Source organism: Penicillium bovifimosum, assembly GCF_028826915.1.
Source record: "Penicillium bovifimosum strain IBT 22155 chromosome Unknown utg000002l_segment0_segment0, whole genome shotgun sequence".
Classification (NCBI taxonomy): domain Eukaryota; kingdom Fungi; phylum Ascomycota; class Eurotiomycetes; order Eurotiales; family Aspergillaceae; genus Penicillium; species Penicillium bovifimosum.
Window position 1 is genome coordinate 1,131,788 of NW_026622711.1, and position 21,383 is coordinate 1,153,170.

Genomic DNA, 21,383 nt, shown 5'->3' on the forward strand with positions numbered 1-21,383 from the left:
AGCCCTATCTACTGCACTCCATCTCACAGCCTTGCTGCCTCACAGCTCTCCGACTGCATGATCCTTTGAATGCCACTTATCAAACATTGCGCTGACCAACTGAGCAAGAGTAAGACGGCGATTGCGAAGACGCACGTGCTCCAAGAGCCTTCTAGTCCATGCTAGTCAGCTAGTGTACCTTGGTCCAAACGGCGAAACGCTATGCCAACCAGTTTAGCACATGATACTTGATGTCTATTGTCTGCAGCTAGCCGGGTATTCTGAATGTGCCAAGAGCTTATTTCAGGCCACGCTTGAAGGCCTTGATTCAGATTGATGTCTTTCCTGGCCAGTGGCCACGCACGTGATATTGCATACTAGCCCCAGGAAGGGGTCCATACGAAGTCATTTCACCGTCCCACTCCCATGTCGAGTCGATGATGCAAAGGCCAAGAGCATGATGGCCTTCCGGTTTCCGGCGAGCTGGGCTCTTTGGTGCAAACCGTACGTGGTCCCTCGGGGCCTGGCGTGGAGTAATGGGTCGACTTTGTAGAAAGGACGAATCGAACGGTCGACCATGAGAATGAGCGAGTCACCAAAGCTGCTCGGTGTGGTCCAATAGAAGCGAGTGTTCGTCGTGACAAGACATGAGCTCCGTGGACTTCTTTCTTTTTCATAGTGTGGAGTACAGATGTGTTGCAGAAGACCATGCAACCTGCTCGAGGGGTCTAATACCTGGTTGGGTATGCGGAAAGGAAAGTCATTCGAACATGCTATCGCTGAAGTTGGTCCCATCCTTGTCTCGTGCCGCTCGAAGTAGCAAGCAATGTCTTCTTTCCGCTTATGGGCGGTCTAGCCTCTGGCTACTTAACTGGCTTCACAACGAAGCCTTCGTACATATTTCATCCTTGGTACCTCGGTCCTTACCATCATCGGCCTTTTGATTCAACCTTTCCACAAATTCTACCAAACTTCTACATCATGCCCCCAGGTATCACCTACGACTTGGACCAAAGAGCTCTGCTCAGCGAGGAGCTGAAGACAATCATGCTCCTGGCCTATTCTTGTGGGCCCAATGAAAGGGTAAATACGGATCATCTTCTAATAGCATGTTATTTGAACTGAGCATGGACTTATCATCTTATCGAGCAGGTCAATTGGGACAGGGTTGGCGTCTATAGCCGGATCCCACGAAACTCGGCTAGGACAGCGGCGTCAAAGGGCCGCAGAAAGCTTGCTGACTACCTTGAGCACCACGATGGGGAGGTGTCTGGGAATCTCTCCGAGATTCTCAACACTAGCCAGGTTGAGCACATGCTCCTGGCTTATACGTTCCAGGAACCCCAACCGGTACGGTCGAATGACCCTCTGATTCAATGTGATTTGGGCTAACCAGAGGTTTATTGGGCAGGTCAACTGGGACAAGGTGGGACGGCATAGTGGGAAGAGCCATGAAGAGGCGTTCGCCACGGCCGGCGAGGGCCGTCGCCAATTGGAGCTGTACTTCCGGCTCCTCGATGCCAACTCCAGCCCCTAAGCCTCCGTCGCACCGCCCACTTCTGACGCCGACCGGTTCTTCTCAATCGATGGTCCGGAGACCTAAGATCTTCGATCCTATTGGCAATTCTGAACAACGAACATCACCTGGGATGAGGCTTAGGAGGACCATTGGATATGGCTATTTTGTGTTCATCTGGCTGTCTGGTTGTCTATTTCTTTTAATAGTCGTTCAGCTGGCGTTCGTATGGATTTAGTTTGCCCGAACTCAGGAGATTGGCAACCAGCCAAAGTATTCAATCCATCAGTCTGCCGGACATTCAAATGAAGATATTTGAAGTTAACCTAACCACCTAGTTACACAACTACCAAGATAGTTAGTTATGTAACTAGTTAGCTAGTAGGTAACTAGGCCAACGGACAATATGTGCGCAGTTCGAACAAGTTTGACCTCCTGCAGTGTAAATCCTTTCTCCTTTCCCATCAGGCATCAAGTTCACTTCTCCACTCGTTTAGAAACAAGATAAGTGTGAGAGAAATGTTGAGTTGGTGGTGTGGTATCTGGGTTGTTGATGCGGGATAAAGAATCCAAGACTTCATGTTCCATCCATTGCGTTATAGATATCTCGTTTTTGGCAACGGATTTTCGGTAATTTTTGAACTTACCATAATAAAGCCTTTCGATATCTTTGAAATCCTATACAAAACGCTAAGCATTCTAATCAAGGATGGCGATTCTGAAATAAGGAGCTAAAATAGACTCATGGTCGTTGAGACAGTAAATCGCATGTACTATACCCGTATTTTGGGGCTGACGAGTCGCTTGGATCGCCGACTCGCTTGTGAATTACGCTATCAGCTATTCAGCTTCCTAGGTGTACTCCGTACAGAAGTGTTCCTTAGATGCGCCGACGAACGAATATCTTGGCGTCGTAGAGTAAGTAACGAGTGGCCCATAGATTGCCCTTGTCGTTATCCAGGTCAGTACTCTTTGCTGATGATAGCTGATCTTTTTGTATGCGTAGTAATGGACCGCCGCCTGAGTGACATCCATAAAAGAGTACCATGAGTAAGATGCCGAGGCTCCGAAACGAAGCTAGGAATATGATCAGGTAGCAATATCGGCGCGGTAGTCAATGACTGTCAATCGCATCGTTTGATTGTTCCAAGTCATTAAGCTTTAAAACTTATGGCTGGGGATTGTCGGTGTCGTTGCCGTTGGACGTTGACGCTGTTGTTGTAGGAGTTCTTGTTGTAGTAGCCGTCGCCGTCGTCGTCGTCTAGGTTACCCGTTACGGTCATGGATCCTCGGCGTCCCCACACTGGATAAATAGCCGCTGCTGGTCCACTTGAACTCCACATCTGCAACTCTTCTCACTTTCAACTCTTCACACCTGCAACTCTTCGATACTGCAAGGTCCTGTCCATGCGAACCGGCCACTGATGAAACCGGGAGCAATTGTCGTGTACCCCGGATCAACGTAAGTCCAGCCCGGTCATCCAAGCCCTACCTACTGCACTTCATCTCAGCCGTGACAGCCTTGCTGCCTCACAGCTCTCCGACTGATGATCGTTTTGAATGCACACTTATCAAACATTTTGCTGACTATGCCAACCAGGTTAGCACACGATGTGAGATGTCTGCAGCTAGCCGGATATTCTGAATGCGCCAAGAGATGATTTCAAGCCGCGCTTGAAGGCCCTGATTGATGTCTTTCCTGGGCAGTGGCCACGCACGTGATATTGCATTGCCCCAGGAAGGGGGCATACCAAGTCATTTCAAAGACATGAGCTCCGTGTGCTTCTTTGTTTGAAGTGTGGAGTACAGATGTGTTGCGGAAGACCGTGCATCCTGCTCGAGGGGTCTAATGCTTGGTCAGGTATGCGGAAAGGAAAGGCAGTCGAACATATTCTCGCTGGAACTCGTTCCATCCTTGTCTCGTGACGCTCGAAGTAGCAAGCAATGTCTTCTTCTCTCCGCTTATGGGCGGTCTAGCCTCTGGCTACTTAACCCGGCTTCACAACGAAGCCTTCGCACATATTTCATCCTTGGTAACTCCCATCGTTGACCTTCTGCTTCCTCCGTTCCAAGGATTTTACCAAATACGTCCACAACATGCCGCCAGGTATCACCTACGACCTGGATCAAAGAGCTCTGCTCAGCGAAGAGCTGAAGACGATCATGCTCCTGGCCTATTCTTGTGGGCCCAACCAATGGGTAAATACGAATGATCTTCTAAGAGCATGTTATTTGAACTGAGCACTGACTTATATCTTATCGAGCAGTTCAATTGGGACAGGGTTGGCGTCTATAGCCGGATCCCACGAAACTCGGCCAAGACTGCGGCGGGAAAGGGCCGCAGCAAGCTTGCCGACTACCTTGAGCACCACGATGGGGAGGTGTCTGGGAATCTCTCTGAGATTCTCAACAGTAGCCAGGTTGAGCACATGCTCCTGGCTTATACGTTCCAGCGGCCCCAACCGGTACGGTCGAAAAAACCTCTGATTCAATGTGATTTGAGCTGACCATAGGTTTATTGAGCAGGTGAACTGGGACAAGGTGGGACTGCATAGTGGGAAGAGCCGTGAAGAGGCGATCGCCACGGCTGCCGAGGGCCGTCGCCAACTGGAGCTGTACTTCCGGCTCCTCGATGCCAACTCCAGCACCTAAGCCTGGCCTGCTTCCTCTCTCTCTCTCCTCCCCCCTCTTCGTCGCCCCGAATACATACTGTTGTGACATGGCGTCACATGATCGAGGCGTTGGTGGTCAGCAATCTAGGTAGAAGAGTCAAGACTACTACCTTAGTACAGGAATCCTGACTTCTGTAGTCAATCAACTCTTTCTTCTTCTCTCACTTGTCTCAACACATACAGATATTTGTCCATCATTCTCCCATCTGTATCGTATTCATATGAAAAACCGATTCCATCATCAGCATAGCCCGCCTGGAATTCATCTTTCGTTGCAGGTCATATGCCTTTCGCTCGCCCGGAGAGCGAGCTTCTTCTACGCCGACTGGTCTCTCGTTACTTGGTCCGAAGACAAGACTCAAATGAAGAATATTCTGAAGATATTCAAATCAAGTGCACATGGAAGTAACAGACATGTTGTAGGCCAGCTGAGAAATATGTGCGCAGTTCGAACACGTTTGACCTCCTGCAGTATAGATTCTTCCTCCTTTCCCTTCATCCGGCCACATGACTACTACTTCTACGTTCATCTATTGTCCGTACATGAAATGCCATCCCGGCAGCAGTAGAAATGAGATACCGTAAGGAATACCGTGTTCGGCTTTAATAATATTGCCGCTACGGTATTCTAAGCCATAATACCGTCGCGGATACAGTATTTCATCGCTCCTAGTATTTCAGAAATCACGGGATACGACCTAACAAACACAGTATCCACTACAGTATTCCCTACAGTATTTCTTGCAGTTGAGACTAGTGAGAGAAGTACAAGAGAGAGTTGATTGACTACGGAAGTCGGATGCCTGTACTAGTAGTCTTCTACCTAGAGGAATGCCTCACCAACAAGTCCTCTGGCCTCGATCATGGATGTGATGCCATATCACAACAGTATTTCAAGTTCTCAACCACAACAGGTATTCAATAGTACATCAATATTGTACAAGTATAGAAAATAGAAGCATCTACAGAAACATAATATACAATGACCCCACCTCACCATCTATCTCTACCCCCTCAACTTAAGATGATAAGTCTCCAACGCCTCCTCAGTCATCGGACTGGGAGCTCCAACCATAGCATCATCACCCCCCTTCCCGGTCTTCGGGAAAGCAATAACATCCCTCACCGACTCCTTCCCAAGCATAACGGCCACAAGTCTATCAAAGCCCAACGCAAGCCCCGCATGCGGCGGACAGCCCGCGCGAAGCGCATCAAGCAAATGCGAGAAATCCGCCAATCGCTCCGCAGGCATCTGCAATATATCCCGGAAAATGAATTCCTGCACAGCAGCATCATGGATACGACGACTTCCGCCGCCCAGCTCGACGCCGTTAACCACTAGATCGTAGTGGTCAGCTACTGCCTTGGTGGGATCCGTGAGGAGCATGTCGACGTCGGCGGGGGTCTTGGGTGCCGTGAAGGGGTGATGGGTTGAAGAGAAGCCTGCTGCACCGCCCTGGCCGGGCTCCGAGTCCACGGATGGAGAGAAGAGGGGGAAATCGATGACCCAGAGGAAGTCGAAGCCTGTCGGGGCGGGCTTGAAGGCTGTTTCGACGGCGTGGGCGTGTATGGCGCGGCGGAGATCGCCGATGGGTGTTGAGCCGCCGGAGAATGGGGCTCGAGGACGGGCTTGGAGGATGATTAGGTCGCCGTGGTCTGGGTCTAGGAGGTCTTCTACTTGTTCGGCGGCTTCGAAGCCGAAGGGCTGAAGACCGCAAAGGGGTTGTTTGCCGTTGTAGATGAAGACGCCGGGGCCGCCGTGGGGGTTCGTGTTAAATGGGATGCCGGCGGGGGAGTCGAGGAATTGGGTGATGAATTTGTGGGTTTCGGAGGGATTGTTGTCGTTTCCTTCTAGCTTGAAGGCTTCCACGATTGGATCGTTCAGGTCGGAGATTTTGCTGATTAGATCGACTGGTAGAACGTGGTCGAGTCGGATGATTTCCATTCCGTATCTGGTGTCTGGCTTGTCGGAGCCGTATTTGGCCATGACCTCTTGGTAAGGGACCTTGCGGAATGGGCCCTCTGGGGCTGGGTCTTTCATTAATGATGACCAGAGTCGGCGGATGACTCCTTCCACGGTGCGCATGACATCGTCGCCTGTTGCGAAAGACATCTCCAAATCAAGCTAACACATCGGATTAGCACAACCAATAACAATTGACCAACTTGGAAAGAATGAACTGCATACCTGGGTGAATTCAGGCTGTCTATCCGCCCGCAAATCCTCATCCCGGAAGCAGCGCGCAAACTGATAATACCGCGGCAACCCGCTAGCCATAAGAATCTGCTTATACTGCTGCGGGCTCTGCGGCAAAGCATACGCCAGCCCCTCTCTCCGCGTAGGCACAATGAACTCCCGAGCACCCTCCGGCGTAGACTTGAACAGCAGCGGAGTCTCAATCTCGACAAACGGCGGCTTGCACTGTTCCTCCAACTCCTTTTTGCAGACATTATGCGCCTGCGCACGGAACCTCAGGGCCTCGCGCAACTCCGCATCCGAGCGCAGTTGTAGATATCGTTGCTCAGGCGGGAAAACAGTTTCCGGGGTCATGATAATATCCTTGGGGAAGTCGTTGAGTGGGTGGATTTCTTCGAGGGCAAGCTCCCATAGCTCCGAGACTGGTGTATCAGCCGCCTCTGATGGCTTGACTTTCTTTTTCTGGACGATACCGCGCACAGCGACGGGGCTGTTCACGTTCACGGTCTTGAGCTGCTCGAAGGCATCGTTCTTGGCGAATGCGATGACCTGCAGGCTGTGTTGGAGAGTTGGATCGGAGAGTCGCACGAAGGAGAGTTTCTTGGACAAGTCTGAGCGGTTTCCGAGATAGCCGTGGAGGACTACTTCTGTGTTCGGTTCGGCTTTTGCGAAGAAGGTTTCAAAGTCGTGTGTAGCGGGAGGGAAGTCAACTGCAAGATATCTAATGTTAGACTTGATTCTCCCGCGTTCGACTTTGCGCAGCATTCAGCAGAAGCAGTACACCTACCAGCCCGCTTGTAAGCCTCCAAAAAGGCAGGAAGCTGTTTCGTAGTATCCTCCTGTCTTAAACAAGCCCTAGCATGGAACTGCCGAGGTGCCTGAACGGGTCTGTAGCATTGTCCAGCCCAAGACGCAGTCCGACCACGCAATATTTTCGAGATCTCAGCATAGCTGGACCTGAGCCGCAAATTGCGGAGCTGCACAGCAGCAATGTGCATATTTCAATTCTATGACTTCGCAAATGTCTCCGCGGAGGAAGCTCGGGAGTCCGAACGATCGGTCAATAAAAACCGGCAGAATAGTATACCGCCTTGAAAGCGGACTAGCGGGTGCAGAAATAAAAAGCGCGGGATCTTCGAATTTTTCTTTTTCTTTTCTTCTTCATCCTTCCAAGTTTTATACTTAATGATGAAAGCCTAGTGTGTTATATATGAGACAGTCGCTTCTCTCTGAGACGTGCGGCTCTCTTTCTTCGGAGAGCTCAAGGGCTGTACGACTCGAGGGGAGGGTTTGTGATATATGCGTTCGGCATACCAACCTTGTTTACTTGACGGACGCGATGAAGGCATCTCTGATCCCATTTACAAGACTTGGAGGTGTAACCATTGGCTTTGGGCTATGGTTTGAGGGTATCTTCACGGGAATAGATGGATCTTGGACTGGTGTTGGAACGACGCCCGATGTCTCGTGTCCTCTATTCCGGCTCTGATATCTGCAGTTAGCGGCACGGTAGTTATTCTCAGCTCTAAAGAAGGTCTCCAAATTGATTTGATATGCTTTGGATATCCACATTGTTTAGTGTAAAAAATAACCCGAGTTGCTGTGCACCGCGGCAACGCAGAACTTCGCGGGCTTGGCTACAGTGCGCTGTTCTCACTTGCCCGGAATATCCCCAACGCCGGCCTGGTCATCCTTTACGCCATCATCGTGACAGGCCTGGGGTAAACACCGCTGATCACCACCGTCCTGGGTATTCCAACTGGTGTCCTTGCAACAGTATGGCAGATACTGCTAGGCTTCATTGCTGCCAACGTCCCCAACTCCCGCTGCAACATCATCGCCCTAACCGACCTGGTGCCTACCTATGACCTGTGCAATCTTGATGTGGAAGCTGCCTCGCGAGAACCAGAGGGGACTGTTGGCAGCATACCACAGCTTCTACACCTATTGGGCGCGGTACGTGCTGTCGACTTTTCTTCCCATGGCGAACACCAGCGGGCACAGCAAGAAGCTCACCATGAACGCAGTCTTCTTCTTGGCGTATTGTATTGGCAATATTCTTGGGCCCCAATGCTTCCGTGCCAGTAAAGCTCCATCGTATTCCAAGGGACATGAAGGTCTTCCCGAGTGCCCGGTTGTGGCGATTGCGTCTATTGTTTCCTATGGACTTCTTCGCCGATGGGAGAACAGTTGTCGCGATAAGGCAGAGCAGGAGAATATGAAGTTATCGGGGGATGCTGCGTACTCGGATCTGACGGATAAGATGAGGCAGTCTTCCAGGTATACTTATTAGTGCTAGTAAATGGAGATGTGGTCTAATTTAACCATAGTATAACATACAAGACCCGACCCCGGGCCCTGCGGTCCGGCGAGAGATAAATCACCCAAGTAGGTAACGCGTGAAGCTTGTACCTGTAAGTGTTAGCTATACAAAAGGTGAACAGGACATACAAGGTGCGGAACATCTGTAGGGTTTGGAAGGTAGAAGGGTCTGTAAGGTGTGCGCGGGAAGCGGTTCTCGAAACCGTCTCGGATTCTGCGCTCGGTGGGCACAGTGACTGTGTGACACCGGTGAGGTGAACTTGTTGACATGGGACGAGTAGACGAGTGGATTATTGGATTGGTGTTCCTATTGATGTTATAATGCTGCCGTCCGTCACAAGACAATGTAGGCTGATCAAGAGCAGTCTTCCCTTGATGAGTGCCATATGTAGCAGTGCCAGTAGTGGTTCGGAAAAGCGCTGCCTAATCCAGAATGGCCATATTCAGCGCGGCTGGGATCACCTCGCCTGCGCTTGCTCCGGACTACATCCTCAGAGGGCTCCCGCCCAATTCGGCGTGTCCTGAATCGCGGCGGCTGGGACCTCGTGACCTGAGCCATTTCTTTCCTGCTGAGGTATATGGACATGGTCAAGAGCTTTTGCCCAGTTTGGCGTGTGTTCTGCTCGGCGCGGCTGGGATCAATCGACATAAATAGAGGACCATCTCCACTCCAATTCTTTTCTTTCTTCTCCTCCTCCCGTACACACTTTCATCCATTTCCTGCATCATTGTTCCTACCATTCCAAGCTTCATCGTGCAGACTCTGGTGACTTGACTTGCGGTACATCCCTCGGCTTCAATACGGTGGTTTGTCTTTCCCCGAAGACTGTTTTCATTCACCTTCTGTGTTGCCGTTCTTCCCACTGAGAGTCTGAGACAGCCCACAGACGATGTGATGACTTCAGGGCAGGGCATGGTCCCCATCGACAACACAGAAGGTGAATGAAAACAGTCTTCGGGGAAAGACAAGACACGGTATTGAAGCTCAGGGATGTACCGCAAGTCAAGTCACCAGACTCTGCACGATCAAGCTTGGGATGGTAGCAACAATGATGCAGAAAATGGATGACCATGCTGTCATACTGGGAGTCATTGAACACATCCCCGACCCCAACTATCGCCGCTTCGCACGCACAATGTGGGATGTGCTGAAGCCCGGTGGCCGTGTCTATCTTGATGGCTCGGCGGGGGTGCAGAAATTCGCTGTTAGCGCCCTCACGAGAGGCTATATCTGGCCCGGCACACATACGTTCATGACACTGCAAGATGTCCTTGCGGAGGGCCTGTATCATGGCTTCTCGGTGATGGATGTAGCTAATGAGACTCCGGACTATGAGCTCACGATGATGGAATGGGCGAAACGACAGGATTCGGCGAAGGACGAGCTCATCGCTGGCTGGGGAGAACGGACTTACTGTGTCTTCCGCTTGTGTCTTACACAAGGGCCCGCCTAGTTAGGTAGGTGAAGAACTCACTCGCTTCCTTTCCTCAAACGGTTCGTCTTCTCCCATTTGCAATCCGGCATCTATCTACATGATACATGGGGTTTATGGCGGATATAGATGCTAAGACCATGTATGAGGCATATGTGTCACGATCTAGGCTCAGAGTCTTTAGTCTTAGTGTACTCGAAATGGGGGTTTGAATATGGAATCGTGAATTCAACTCGATAATTGTAGGAGGATTATCCAATGAGAACTAAGCACATTCATTCGTACCAGGCAGCGAGAAAGTCAAACATACTCGTCCTTGCCTGCATCCTCAGGCACCTGAGCCGCAGCTATCATGAGTCACGCCTAACTCACTTTGCTGCTGGCACTATTGACCGCAAATAAGATGGACTTGACAGACTGCCATGGCAAGAGCTTGGCTGAAGGAAGGAGCACGTCACAGTCAGACCACCATTTCCAACTTCCCCTTAGCAACGGCGGCCTTAACCTCGATCCTCCTCCGTTTGAAGACCAAGGTGCCTACACCCTTCACCATGTCTTGGGCGATATTGCGTGGGTGGACGACATTGACACCATCGGCACCAGCTCGCTGGATGTACCATACGAGGCCGATGCGTTCAACAAACGCATGGCAAACGTCGAGATCGCCGCCGGAATCGACGAACATCGCGCCGATAATACTCTCGACGGGGTCCGAAGTCACGACCCCCTGCCAATCGTTGTTTTCCCACTCCACGCAGCGCTCCACGTAGGAGCTTCGGGAAGTCTTCGGGTAGTCTTCAACCAACTTGTGATTGAGCAACCCCAGGTGGCGACAGGGGACCCTAAGTGGAGACGAATCCTAATTGGTGAAAAGGTTCCAACTCGAACGTATCCGACGACTCCGGACATCTGCGCCATATGAAAAAGTTGCCCGAGAAAAGAATAGGTGGGCTGTTGTTCGGGAGGTCTCATAAGCCACGCCTTCCTTGAACTCCAGATCTCATCCGCCTTCTGAGCGGCGGTGAAACCGATGAGAATCCGGAAGAGACATTCCGGAACCAAAGATGCGACCTCGTCATGCTGTTTCACCGAAATCAACCATCGGTGAATGTGAAACCTGAGCAGAGCTTTCGTGCAAATTGTCCCACCCTCGAACAGGCGAGATAACAACAGGCTAGATAACAGGGAGTCGATGTCTTCGTTCTCCATCGCGTCTTCCCTCGCAACACGAGCCAAGTTGGTGTCGGCCATCTTGCAGGTAGCAAAGCACTATGAGGAATGTTATAAACAGAGTGTGCTGCTACGAGACACCAGGGTGGTGATTAATGGATGGATACTTCGACTCACCAAGTGGTTGGCGAATTGGATAAATGGTTACAACCGGATCCGTGCTTGTGAACTGGACGGGGACGCGGATGGCATGCCACATGCAGCAGCATCCAATGACTGGGATGGTCATATGAGACAAGAGTGTGACCCCCTTCCTTGACTGGTTCATTATACTGCACAGGGGATCGGGGAGGAGTATGGGACAGTCCCGATTGCTTGCCTCCAACCGCACATATGCCTTCATTGATGGCTATCCTCACCCGACGGTTCTAGCTATCCCGACCTGTCATACCAAAGAGCAAACACGTTAGCCATCAAGCAGTTCAGGTCGTTGAAGTTCAGATGGATATCGATAACTTACCGAGGCGTTCAGTCGAGTCTTTTCCAGCACTTGTGGCTGTTGGAATACTCGAAACTCTTGATAAAATAGTCATCGCCGTTGATGAAGTTCCTCATTTGCTGCTCACACGGAGAACAATCGGAGCTCCGTTCCTCGTGGATGAGCGGGGAGCAGAAGATGCCTGCTCAGTCCCTGTGTCAGCCGCAGCCATCAGTATCAACTCTCGTCGTGGAGGTGGATGAATTTGAAAGGGATGGAAAGAGATCCCGGGATACTTACCAAGAGAGACGAGGGGTCTAGTCACCCTCGAGGCAGCGAGGCAGCCGGGGGAATGACCCGCTTTGCCCTTGTGTCCACATCTCGCTCTTCAATGGTCTGCGTCTTGGACTGAGGCGCCTCATCAACCGATCCCGCAGACCAGATCTATCTGAAGTCTCGTTGTGACAGCCTGACAGGTATGTTGATTGGTCTGGGGATGGAGGTTGATGGAGGTTGCTGGAGGATGGATTGAGAAAGGAGAAGGTAAAGTGAGAGGAGCACTAAATATGGCAACTTTGGAACGACATAAGCGATTGCCTATACTGGGTACATGGACAGATTGTTCAAGGCGAGTGCATTGGGGGTGCGTGTCACATTGTGCTTGCGCGAGATTGTGCTGGCGGGTCAAACTTCACGACGACATCATATCCATTGGTCTTACACAAGGGCCCGCCTAGTTAGGTAGGTGAAGAACTCACCCGCTTCCTTTCCTCAAACGGTTCGTCTTCTCCCATTTGCAATCCGGAATCTATCTACATACATGATACGTGGGATTCTGGAGTGTCCGGGGTTGACTGGTGGATTTGCGAATCGATTGAGACCAACCACAAGGTAACAAGAGCCATAGAAAGGTTCCAGCCAACCATGATTTATGACAAAGTGAAATCTGTCCCGATGAGTCGTGGGGTGCACTTCTCGTACTGACCTGCCTCTCCACGCCGAAGTAGAAGCTTGAAGATGGCTCGGCAGAGCACTGTGAGCAGCCGCAGACTGGAGGGAAGCAATGAGTCGTTTGATCCCATGGTAAATGCATAAAACGGCATTCTATGCGCTGCAGGGGCCAATGGCTCGTATAATTACTCCTTGATTCCTTGCCGACTGATATATACCCAGTTCGGCCATACCACCCGTTTGGTGGACGCTTGCTTTACTTGATGGAAGTAAGTCAAGCGACATGCAAGCGAAATGCAAACAACAAACGAAGTCAAAACCTGTCACACCAACCTATTTCCCGTCAATCTGCCGTAATTTGCGGTCAATCGCTGTTCAACGGACTACTGAGTATTCGCATTACGCCTGGGCAGCATACATACTCGAATATCTTTCCAAAAACCGTACAGTGGGCTTCCTTGTATAAGTCTTCGTCTTGTAATCCGTCAGATTTTGCGCCTCATTTTTCGTCCTATACGGTTTCATCCATATTCCAAGCCACCTAGCCAGTCTCCCCGTCTATCAAGCCTGGATAATCACCCCGTCTGACAGGTGGGTAGTTCATAAGCTTTGCCTTGCGCATTATGGAGGGTTCGGGCAGCCGCAGGATTTACTGGAGGGTCTTTGGTGTTGTCAATGTTTTGTTAGAAAAGTAGTAGACTGGGTATACAGGAAAAGGTATAGTTCGTCCTCAATATTTGGGAGGTAGGTACTAGTAGGTAGTCGGGTGATGCGAGTCGCAATTGGACTTTGTAGGGCGCCAAACAGGCAAATCCTCGGCCCGCGTCGACGCGTCTGGGAGTTTGACTCTTGACCGCCTGGCAGAATTGGGATGCTGGCGCTAATCCTCTAACATTTGACGCTAGCCCTAATTGGATATAGAGGGAGAGTAGGTCAATCACGGTCACCGGGTCAAGAGCGAAGGTCACATGATGAGCTGCGAGTCGCAGAAAAAAGCCCATGAAGTAGTGCGACTGCCTTAGGTTGCGGTCAGCCTGTCAGGTGGCACAGAATGCGCTATTCAGGTAAGAAGAGCCCTCTCATGAGCCCCCTTGGCCTTGGGCTCCCGGGCATACGGATCACTGAATGCAACAACAAGAAGACAAAGACAAGCCAAAAGCTCAAATCGGAATTGCAGCAATAGCTGCAGGAGAAACTCGACACTGGCATTTACCAAGTCCGACTCATATAGAATAACACAAACTGTAGTATCGTAACATAATCGTAGTCCCGAACATAATAGAACGGATCACTGTTCACTCAATTTTCAAAGATCATCCTTTCCACCACTTCCTTCTCCCCACTGTTCTCAACGAGATTCCTAAAGACACCGCCCTCAATAGTCATGAGGTCCTTGGGTGACCCGAACTCCGCAGCCTTCCCGGCATCCATAACAAGAATACGGTCAAAGTCCGCAATTGTGCTAAGCCGGTGAGCAATGACCAGCAGCGTGGTAGCATTGCGGCCAAATTCCGCACGGATAGACTGCTGAATTAACGCATCGGTCTCCATATCCACGGCAGAGGTGGCTTCGTCCAAAACCATGATCTTGGGCTGTGAAACGATAGCACGCGCGAGACAAAGAAGCTGGCGCTGGCCTTGGGAGAGGTTGAGGCCGCCCTCGGAGATAGTCGCCGATAGAGAGGTGAAGACATTGGCATTCGACTTCTGCGCAGTCGCCGGTGTTGAGGCGCCTGTTCCAGGCTGTCGGGGCGTAGCAGTGCGCGATGTGAGGGTGAGCTCGTCGTCGTCCGCTTCGGAGATGAGATGCACGCGTGCGAGCGCATCGTAGAGCTCTGTATCGGTGTATGCGTCGAAGGGATCGAGGTTCGACCGCACAGTACCAGAGAATAACACTGGGTCTTGAGGGATAATTGCGAGTCGGCTGCGGAGGTCGTGAAGTTTGATCTTGGAGATGTCCAGTCCGTCGATGAAGATTTGGCCAGAGCGAGCCTCGAGGAATCGGAACAGCGCAAGGGTCAAAGAGGATTTGCCAGCACCAGTGCGTCCGACGACTCCCACTCGCTGGTTTTGCTCGATTGAGAAACTCAGGCCGTTAAGAATTGGCGGTAGATCCGGTGCGTAGCCGACCACAAGATCGTGGACCTCCAGGCGACCCTCCGTAGGCCAAGCGGCGGGTGCATCAGCTCCTCCTTGGTTCTCGATTTCTATCTCGGAATACTCGATGATGCGCTCAGTAGCGTTCATTTCTAGTTCAATGTTGGCGTATTGCCGCAGGGCAAACGTGATGGCGTTGTTATACTGCAACGCGAAGCTCAGAGCAAAGCCCGCAAGCGAAGCGGTGATGCTCGGAACATAAACCACGAGACCAGCAGTGACAGTTGCGAAAATAGCGCCGGCGATACTCATCCGGAACGAGAGCCAGCGGTTGAGCAGACGTAATGTCCACCATGCTTGGGCGTGGCGGTTGACCTTAGTGTACATGGTTCCGATGTAAGTGTCTGCTTTGCTGAAGGCACGGATTGTGACCAGACCAGCAAGACTGGATCCAAATTGCTCGAAAACAGGGCTTTTTGCGGTGCTCTCGAGGCGCTTGACTTGACGGGCACCGACGAGGTAAGCTATGGACAACTTCAAGCATATTCCCAGCAGGACTAGGGCGAATACGATCACCATCCAGTCGACGAGAATTCCCGCAATCAAGATAGAGAAAACGTCTAGCATCTTGATAACGAAGAACGAGATGTCGTAGCCAATTCTCGAATCGATTGAGTGGAAATCGGCTGTGAAACGGTTTAGGATGCGTCCCAGTGGGACAGTGTCCAGCCATCGGAGTGGTGCGCGAAGAACACTGTAGATTAAGGCATTGAACAGGTTCCTCGAGGCCCGAACTGACGCTGAAAATGTGAACCAATAACGGACTGTACCGGCTATACATGTTGCCATGGAGATGGCGACATATACTCCAAGGTACATGAAGAGTTTGTCATCTTGTTGGACCGGTGCCGTTGGTTGAATGGTATGTTGCAACAAAACTTCATATCTCTCAGGGTGGGCCTGGGCATTCGATGATGAGCTTGTCCAGACATTGATCCACCAAGCCTGTCATTGATACGTGTTAGAACAAACAAACATAAGTGAAGATATTGAGACATCATGCACTTACCCGTCCAATCATGAGGAAAGAGCATGACACATAAACCAACAGAGTCACCATCCAGAAGGCCAAGGATCCACCTTCTCTCATGAAGGCAAAATAAACCGATAGCCGCACAGCGCCGGTCTCGCGTTTTTCGTCCTCGACAAACTTCTTCGGTGCAAAGCTCTGTTGTGGAGTAACACCTGCATCTCCGTTGGGAGTTCGGCCATTGGCAGCCGAGCTCGGTCTCCGGTGGGATTTATTTGACATGATCTTGTGGAGGGCTGTATCGTCGGGGTTAAGTTTGAGCAGTTCATTGTTCTCTGCATCTGCAATCTGATCCGCCTCTTCTGCGGCCTGTTCCTCGCGAAGAATATCCTCTAGATGATGAGACTCCCTTAGATCATCAATGGTACCTGCATATTTGACGCGACCATTTTCCAAGAGCACAGAGTACTCCGTACGAGGAAGACAAAGGGCAACATGATGAGTGACCAAAATGCGGGTTCGGTTTTGGCCCAGCTCACCAGTCAGAGCATGTTCGAAAACGTGACGACCTGTGTGGGCATCGAGAGCGCTGAAAATGTCATCCATAATCAGGATTCCGGCCCGAGAATACAATGCTCGGGCGAAAGAGACACGCCAACGTTGGCCGCCGCTCATATTGACACCGTTTGCTCCAATATCGGTCTGGTCGCCGTCTGGCATCATCTCGAAGTCCTTCTCCAGAGCGCATGCAAAAATGACCTTTTGGTAGCGCTCTGGGTCATCTGGGAGTCCAAAGAGAACGTTTGCTTTGATTGAAGCGTTCTCTATCCATGGGATCTGCGCAACATATGCAATGGCCGAGTCGATAATCCAATTTGCCTTTGTCGCCAGGTGATCGAAACGGTCTGCAATAGGAGGTGGCACAGGAACCTTCAGTGTGCCAGCGAGCACATCACATTCGCCCAAGATAGATGCGAGAAGCAGGCTCTTCCCAGAGCCAGTTCGACCGGATACCACGCTCAGACCTTTCGGCGGGAACTTTAAGGTGATATCACGCAGAACGAACTGATCATCTGAATCTTGGTTCTCTTCTTCCTCCGCAGGCCATGAGACGGAGGCCTCCTCGAAAGCAATGTGATCCGCGGGAACAGTGTTGACGACTCTTTCGGAAGTTGCGAGGAATTTGTCGATACGCTCCGCGCTGACGTTCGCCTCCAGACCCATCGACATGAGCTCTGGGATGATAGCCAGTGCCACCTCGAGAGAACCAAAGATAGCCATAGCTGTGAAGGCCACAGAAGGAGTCAGGTTGCCATGAATAAGGACATACGTAGCCAGCGAAATGGCAGATAGTCCGACAGGGCCGAAAATCCACATCGCAAGCAGGCCAATATCAGCACGAAAGGCGGCCCACAAGGCTCCAAGCTCGGTCTCTCGTGCCTCGCGGACACGCTCTTGCCATTGCTCCTCCAGGGCCGAGAATTTGATTTGTCTGATTCCCTGCAAAACTTCAGTGACGATTGCCAATTTCTGATCGCGGGATTTCATCAATCGATCCTGGGCGCTCGAAAGCTTTCCCGCGAGAAGGACATTCAGAGGTGCTAAGAGAGCAGCTACTGAAAGACCCGCGAAGGCACTGCGCCAACCGAGGATTTGGACCAAGAAAGTGGCGCCAAGGATGATTCTGAGCATTGCCTGGGGAATCAGGTAGTTCATCGAAGCGAAGTCGGCAATGCGACGAGCGTCCACTGCCGCATGGTTGATAATGCCCTGTCGGCTCTTTTTCAGTGCATCTTCCTCATCTTCCTCCGCCTGCTCAGCCTCAGTGAGATCTTTGTTGGGAGTATCCGCTCCATCTTTTGCTTTCTTTGTATTCTTGGCATCCTTTCGCCGCATAGCCTTGGCGAACACGACAGCTGTTAGCTCCGCATAGACCGGAACTACAAGTCTAGACTCGACCACCCAGTACAGCCATGCCTCAACACTCGACCCTGTGAACATCAGTCCACCCAAAGCCAGTACCCAAAGATATGACGCCCCCTCATTCCAGTACGGGGTATCACGGAGCTCCAAGGTTCTCAATATCTGCAGCAAAGCGAGCTGAGGCCCAAAACTCAAAAAGCAGGTCAACAGAGAAAGGGAAAGCTGGGCGAAAATTGACCCTGAATGGGCGGAGATAAGTCCTCTCCATAGGTTTCGATTCTGTCTAGCATTCTCAAATTCCTTTCGGAGCACACCAGCACGTTTCGTTGCCACAAGCTTGGGGATGTGGTCGAGTTCCAGGGTCTTCTCCGTTCTGCGGCCGATCAATTGACCAGCCCAGGTAAACGTGAAGCGACTAAGAAGTGAGACAGAGAGCTCCTGCTCAACCAACATGCCATCGTGATAAACATCTGGGCGACGAGGTAGCAGGACACAGAAGACGGCGCGAAGTGCCGCGCTGGCAATTTGAAGCAGCTGCAGCCCGTGCCAAATTGACCCATAGGGAAAGGGGCGGCGAGAGAGTATAAGGATGCCCAGTTCGATCCCCGGAACTGCGAGTGTGATGATACTTCCCCAGAAGGCGAAGTGGCCGAGAATATAGCGCCTTGTCGGTCGGGGTTCAGTGAAAAATGCAATAGCTTGAATAACTAGCAGAATCTAGAAGTTGGGACCAAAAATTCTACTTAGCTAATTCCATGTGATGTCGCGATCTTTGTTGGTCTTTTCTACATACCCATACCCCGAACTGCAGCCAGATCAATGGCGTGTAATGTTCAACAAAGAGTTTCAAGGTCGTAAAAATGGCCAATGCGAGCGTCACCAGCAATCCAGTAATGGAGGACAATACGATCGTGATTCTTTGCCATTTGTCGGAGAACGCGCGGAGTGATGCCTCGGTCGCCTCACCGTCCTCGTCGCAGTAAGCATCTTTAGCTAGTTGTGACGATTCGTGCTCCGGAGCTTTGCGCGTGATACGTTGCGCGATACTTTGGATAGCAGGTATGCTATCCAATGCAACTAGCGACAAGGCTAGATAACTTATCATGGATGGCGACAAGAAGGCCATGCTCATGTCGGGGCAAGAGAGTAAAGAAGAAAGGAGTGAGAAACGTGAAACATAGAGAACGCGGATAAGCTAAGGAATATCAAGTCTTGGCCTCAGCGCTATCGAGGACGCTTATGCTTGTTAGCGCACGCCCCCAGAGGAACATGACCGTCTAGAGCGGGGAAAGAACGTTCTTAGACCTGGCAAGATTGGGTGAGTCACCCCAAATGACCCACAGCGACACAAACTGTAGTGACCTGAGTCACAAGTGCCGTGAAGACTCCCTGCATCCTCGTATCGAAGCAATAGTATGGGCAGTGCAGCGGCGGGCACCGAACTAGGCCATAATCCCGCCGATAGTTAAGTGGAGTGCATGGATCAGCTTAACTCCGAGCGCCGAGATCAAACAATGAGCTGCCAGGAATCCAGCCTCGGGATTTGAGTGGACAATCGAATCATCGATGGAAGCGCCTTGGCAGCCAAGTTGATAGTTCTAACAGTCTGAATTGTTTAGATTCCATTCTAATGCAGGACCGGCCTCCACCCGCGTCTAGGCACAAACTCCTCCACACCCTCATCATCCAAGACATCGCGCCCCAAGCGTGCCGTGACCACGCTCCGCTCAGCCTCCGGTCCGTGCACGTAGAACGCGTCAAATCCGCCGCCGACGGCATTCCGAGCCCACGTCTTTTTTCTGCTTCTAGCCAATGTGTTATTGCCGATTGCGATTGTCGGCTCAAATCCCGAGGACTCCCGGTCTAGACTGAGATACCAGCGCCGCTGATGGATTGAACCTATTGTGTTGCTGGACCCTGGGTAGGCATTGTTTCTCTGGATCTCAATCTCGGCGGCATAAACTTCGTCTACAGGCTTGCTTGAGTCAGAGTGAGGCTCAGATGGGGCTCGTTGATCCGCCTCCGATCCTCGCTCGTCAGGTGGCGGCGAAGGGGATCCCGAGTCCGAGGTAGATGGCGCTCGTGGCACCGTCGGTCGGGATGGATGGCGACGACGTCGTTTGGGACCTTCGCGAATCGGTCTCGCGAAATCCGTTGTTTTATCCATTCGCAATACGATAGTGTAGTTCTTTGGCAGCCGGGTTCCGTGGAGTCTTAGACGAATTTTCCGCTGCGTGCCTTAGTGTTAGGGAATCGAGCCTTGCCTCCGTGTTGTACAAGGATGTACATACCTTTTGAAAGGCTTCTCGCAACTTCGCACTATCTGATATCTGCTCCTCCGGCGAAACACGACTATCTTGAGAGCTCTCGGATCGAGAATCATCGGTCTCAGGGCCAGATGGGTCCATCTGGTAAGGTAGAATTTCATATTCACCTGTATCCCAGATGATCAGACTCCCTGTTTTGGTGGAAGCAGTTTCAATGAGATGGTTCTGTAAAAACAAGTCAGTACCCCTGATCAACTCCTGGTTTCGGCCATCAAGTACAACCTACCCATAAACAATGAATCCGAGTCTCAGTCGCATTCCGATTTAATCGCTGGCTATTCGGATCCCCAGGTAAACCATACATAATCGACCAACTAACAGAGCTGGTCTCTGAGAACTGCAGTCGCAAATCATAGTGAGGGCCTGCAATGGGATGATCGTGTTGATGAATGACGAAATGGCGACCCTCCGGATGCTCATTGCGTTGATATAGATCGATCCATTCTCCGATGGGCAGCCGTACTGTTGGCTGATCCGGAAGTACGCGAACGCATTCTCTGAGCCTTGTGGATATCACGCTCAGGTGGTCAATCCCTTCCACTTGTCCTGCTTCGATGGCAGCAAGGCTTGATGAAGCATCTGGTTTTGATGCGGTCGACAGGATTGCGTCTTCTTCTTCCCCATTTTTGGACCTTTGGACGAGTGCTCGGGATGGTGGCGGTGAAACAGGAGCAACTAAGCTTGGGAGAATTGGCTGTTGTGGATTCTGTAGCAATGCTTGCAGCTCATGTTCTGGACTGCTCTCTGGGCTGCAGGCGCGCTTCATGATTTCTGAGCCGGTCGGAATAGCACTATTTCACCCTGGACTAGTATCAAAAAGTACACATTTCCACATAGTCCTTTTTATCATTTGCTTAGTTAGGCTCGGTGATTACCAGAGTTCGTTGTAGATAGAAGAGTTTACAGGCGCTGTTGATGCAGGCTGTTGCCCGGGGGCCCGGCCCCGCCCGTAACCGAAAGCTTAGTACTAACAAGCGGCTCAACTGTTAAGGTTCCCGGGGGCCGGGATATCAGCCCTGCACCTACCGATGGAAGATATGAAACCTCGGTGATGCTTGGTGTAAGTTGATTACATCCATAGGAAAAGGCGACACTAGACTCATCCGTTGGGACTCCCCGACATCTAAGCTGGAGACAGCCATGCCGGCAGCACCAGAAACAGAAATACCGTATTTTGGCTTGAATACTATTGCATGTTACGGTATTTTAGGTCATATACCGTTGCGAATACGGTACCTTACAGTGGTGTTCCAAAAATTTAACCTCCGGTACATTGGGGCCTAGGACC

General features: G+C 51.2%; 8 protein-coding genes across 8 annotated transcripts; 5 read left to right on the top strand and 3 right to left on the bottom strand.

Annotated features, from left to right (window-relative positions):
* Window positions 1-960: 960 nt before the first annotated feature.
* N7515_001626 (uncharacterized protein) lies at window positions 961-1,516 on the top strand (the record flags this gene model as incomplete). Its single annotated transcript, XM_056662370.1, has 3 exons — window positions 961-1,062; window positions 1,132-1,329; window positions 1,391-1,516. The coding sequence occupies 3 exons, from the start codon at window positions 961-963 to the stop codon at window positions 1,514-1,516; spliced, it is 426 nt and encodes a 141-aa protein (XP_056524483.1).
* Window positions 1,517-3,592: 2,076 nt separating this feature from the next.
* N7515_001627 (uncharacterized protein) lies at window positions 3,593-4,147 on the top strand (the record flags this gene model as incomplete). The annotated part of the gene is made up of 3 exons (XM_056662371.1): window positions 3,593-3,694; window positions 3,763-3,960; window positions 4,022-4,147. The coding sequence occupies 3 exons, from the start codon at window positions 3,593-3,595 to the stop codon at window positions 4,145-4,147; spliced, it is 426 nt and encodes a 141-aa protein (XP_056524484.1).
* Window positions 4,148-5,173: 1,026 nt separating this feature from the next.
* On the bottom strand, window positions 5,174-7,362 carry N7515_001628 (aspartate--tRNA ligase MSD1; the record flags this gene model as incomplete). The annotated part of the gene is made up of 3 exons (XM_056662372.1): window positions 5,174-6,292; window positions 6,356-7,074; window positions 7,152-7,362. The coding sequence occupies 3 exons, from the start codon at window positions 7,360-7,362 to the stop codon at window positions 5,174-5,176; spliced, it is 2,049 nt and encodes a 682-aa protein (XP_056524485.1).
* An 884-nt stretch (window positions 7,363-8,246) lies between these two features.
* N7515_001629 (Major facilitator superfamily domain general substrate transporter) lies at window positions 8,247-8,657 on the top strand (the record flags this gene model as incomplete). The annotated part of the gene is made up of 1 exon (XM_056662373.1): window positions 8,247-8,657. One exon carries the CDS (start codon window positions 8,247-8,249, stop codon window positions 8,655-8,657), a length of 411 nt encoding a protein of 136 aa, XP_056524486.1.
* A 462-nt stretch (window positions 8,658-9,119) lies between these two features.
* N7515_001630 (uncharacterized protein) lies at window positions 9,120-9,341 on the top strand (the record flags this gene model as incomplete). The annotated part of the gene is made up of 1 exon (XM_056662374.1): window positions 9,120-9,341. The coding sequence occupies one exon, from the start codon at window positions 9,120-9,122 to the stop codon at window positions 9,339-9,341; it is 222 nt and encodes a 73-aa protein (XP_056524487.1).
* Window positions 9,342-9,735: 394 nt separating this feature from the next.
* On the top strand, window positions 9,736-10,140 carry N7515_001631 (uncharacterized protein; the record flags this gene model as incomplete). The annotated part of the gene is made up of 1 exon (XM_056662375.1): window positions 9,736-10,140. The coding sequence occupies one exon, from the start codon at window positions 9,736-9,738 to the stop codon at window positions 10,138-10,140; it is 405 nt and encodes a 134-aa protein (XP_056524488.1).
* Window positions 10,141-14,017: 3,877 nt separating this feature from the next.
* N7515_001632 (uncharacterized protein) lies at window positions 14,018-18,900 on the bottom strand (the record flags this gene model as incomplete). The annotated part of the gene is made up of 3 exons (XM_056662376.1): window positions 14,018-15,820; window positions 15,885-18,485; window positions 18,562-18,900. The coding sequence occupies 3 exons, from the start codon at window positions 18,898-18,900 to the stop codon at window positions 14,018-14,020; spliced, it is 4,743 nt and encodes a 1,580-aa protein (XP_056524489.1).
* A 495-nt stretch (window positions 18,901-19,395) lies between these two features.
* N7515_001633 (uncharacterized protein) lies at window positions 19,396-20,861 on the bottom strand (the record flags this gene model as incomplete). The annotated part of the gene is made up of 3 exons (XM_056662377.1): window positions 19,396-19,998; window positions 20,060-20,260; window positions 20,322-20,861. 3 exons carry the CDS (start codon window positions 20,859-20,861, stop codon window positions 19,396-19,398), a joined length of 1,344 nt encoding a protein of 447 aa, XP_056524490.1.
* Between the last annotated feature and the right edge of the window lie 522 nt (window positions 20,862-21,383).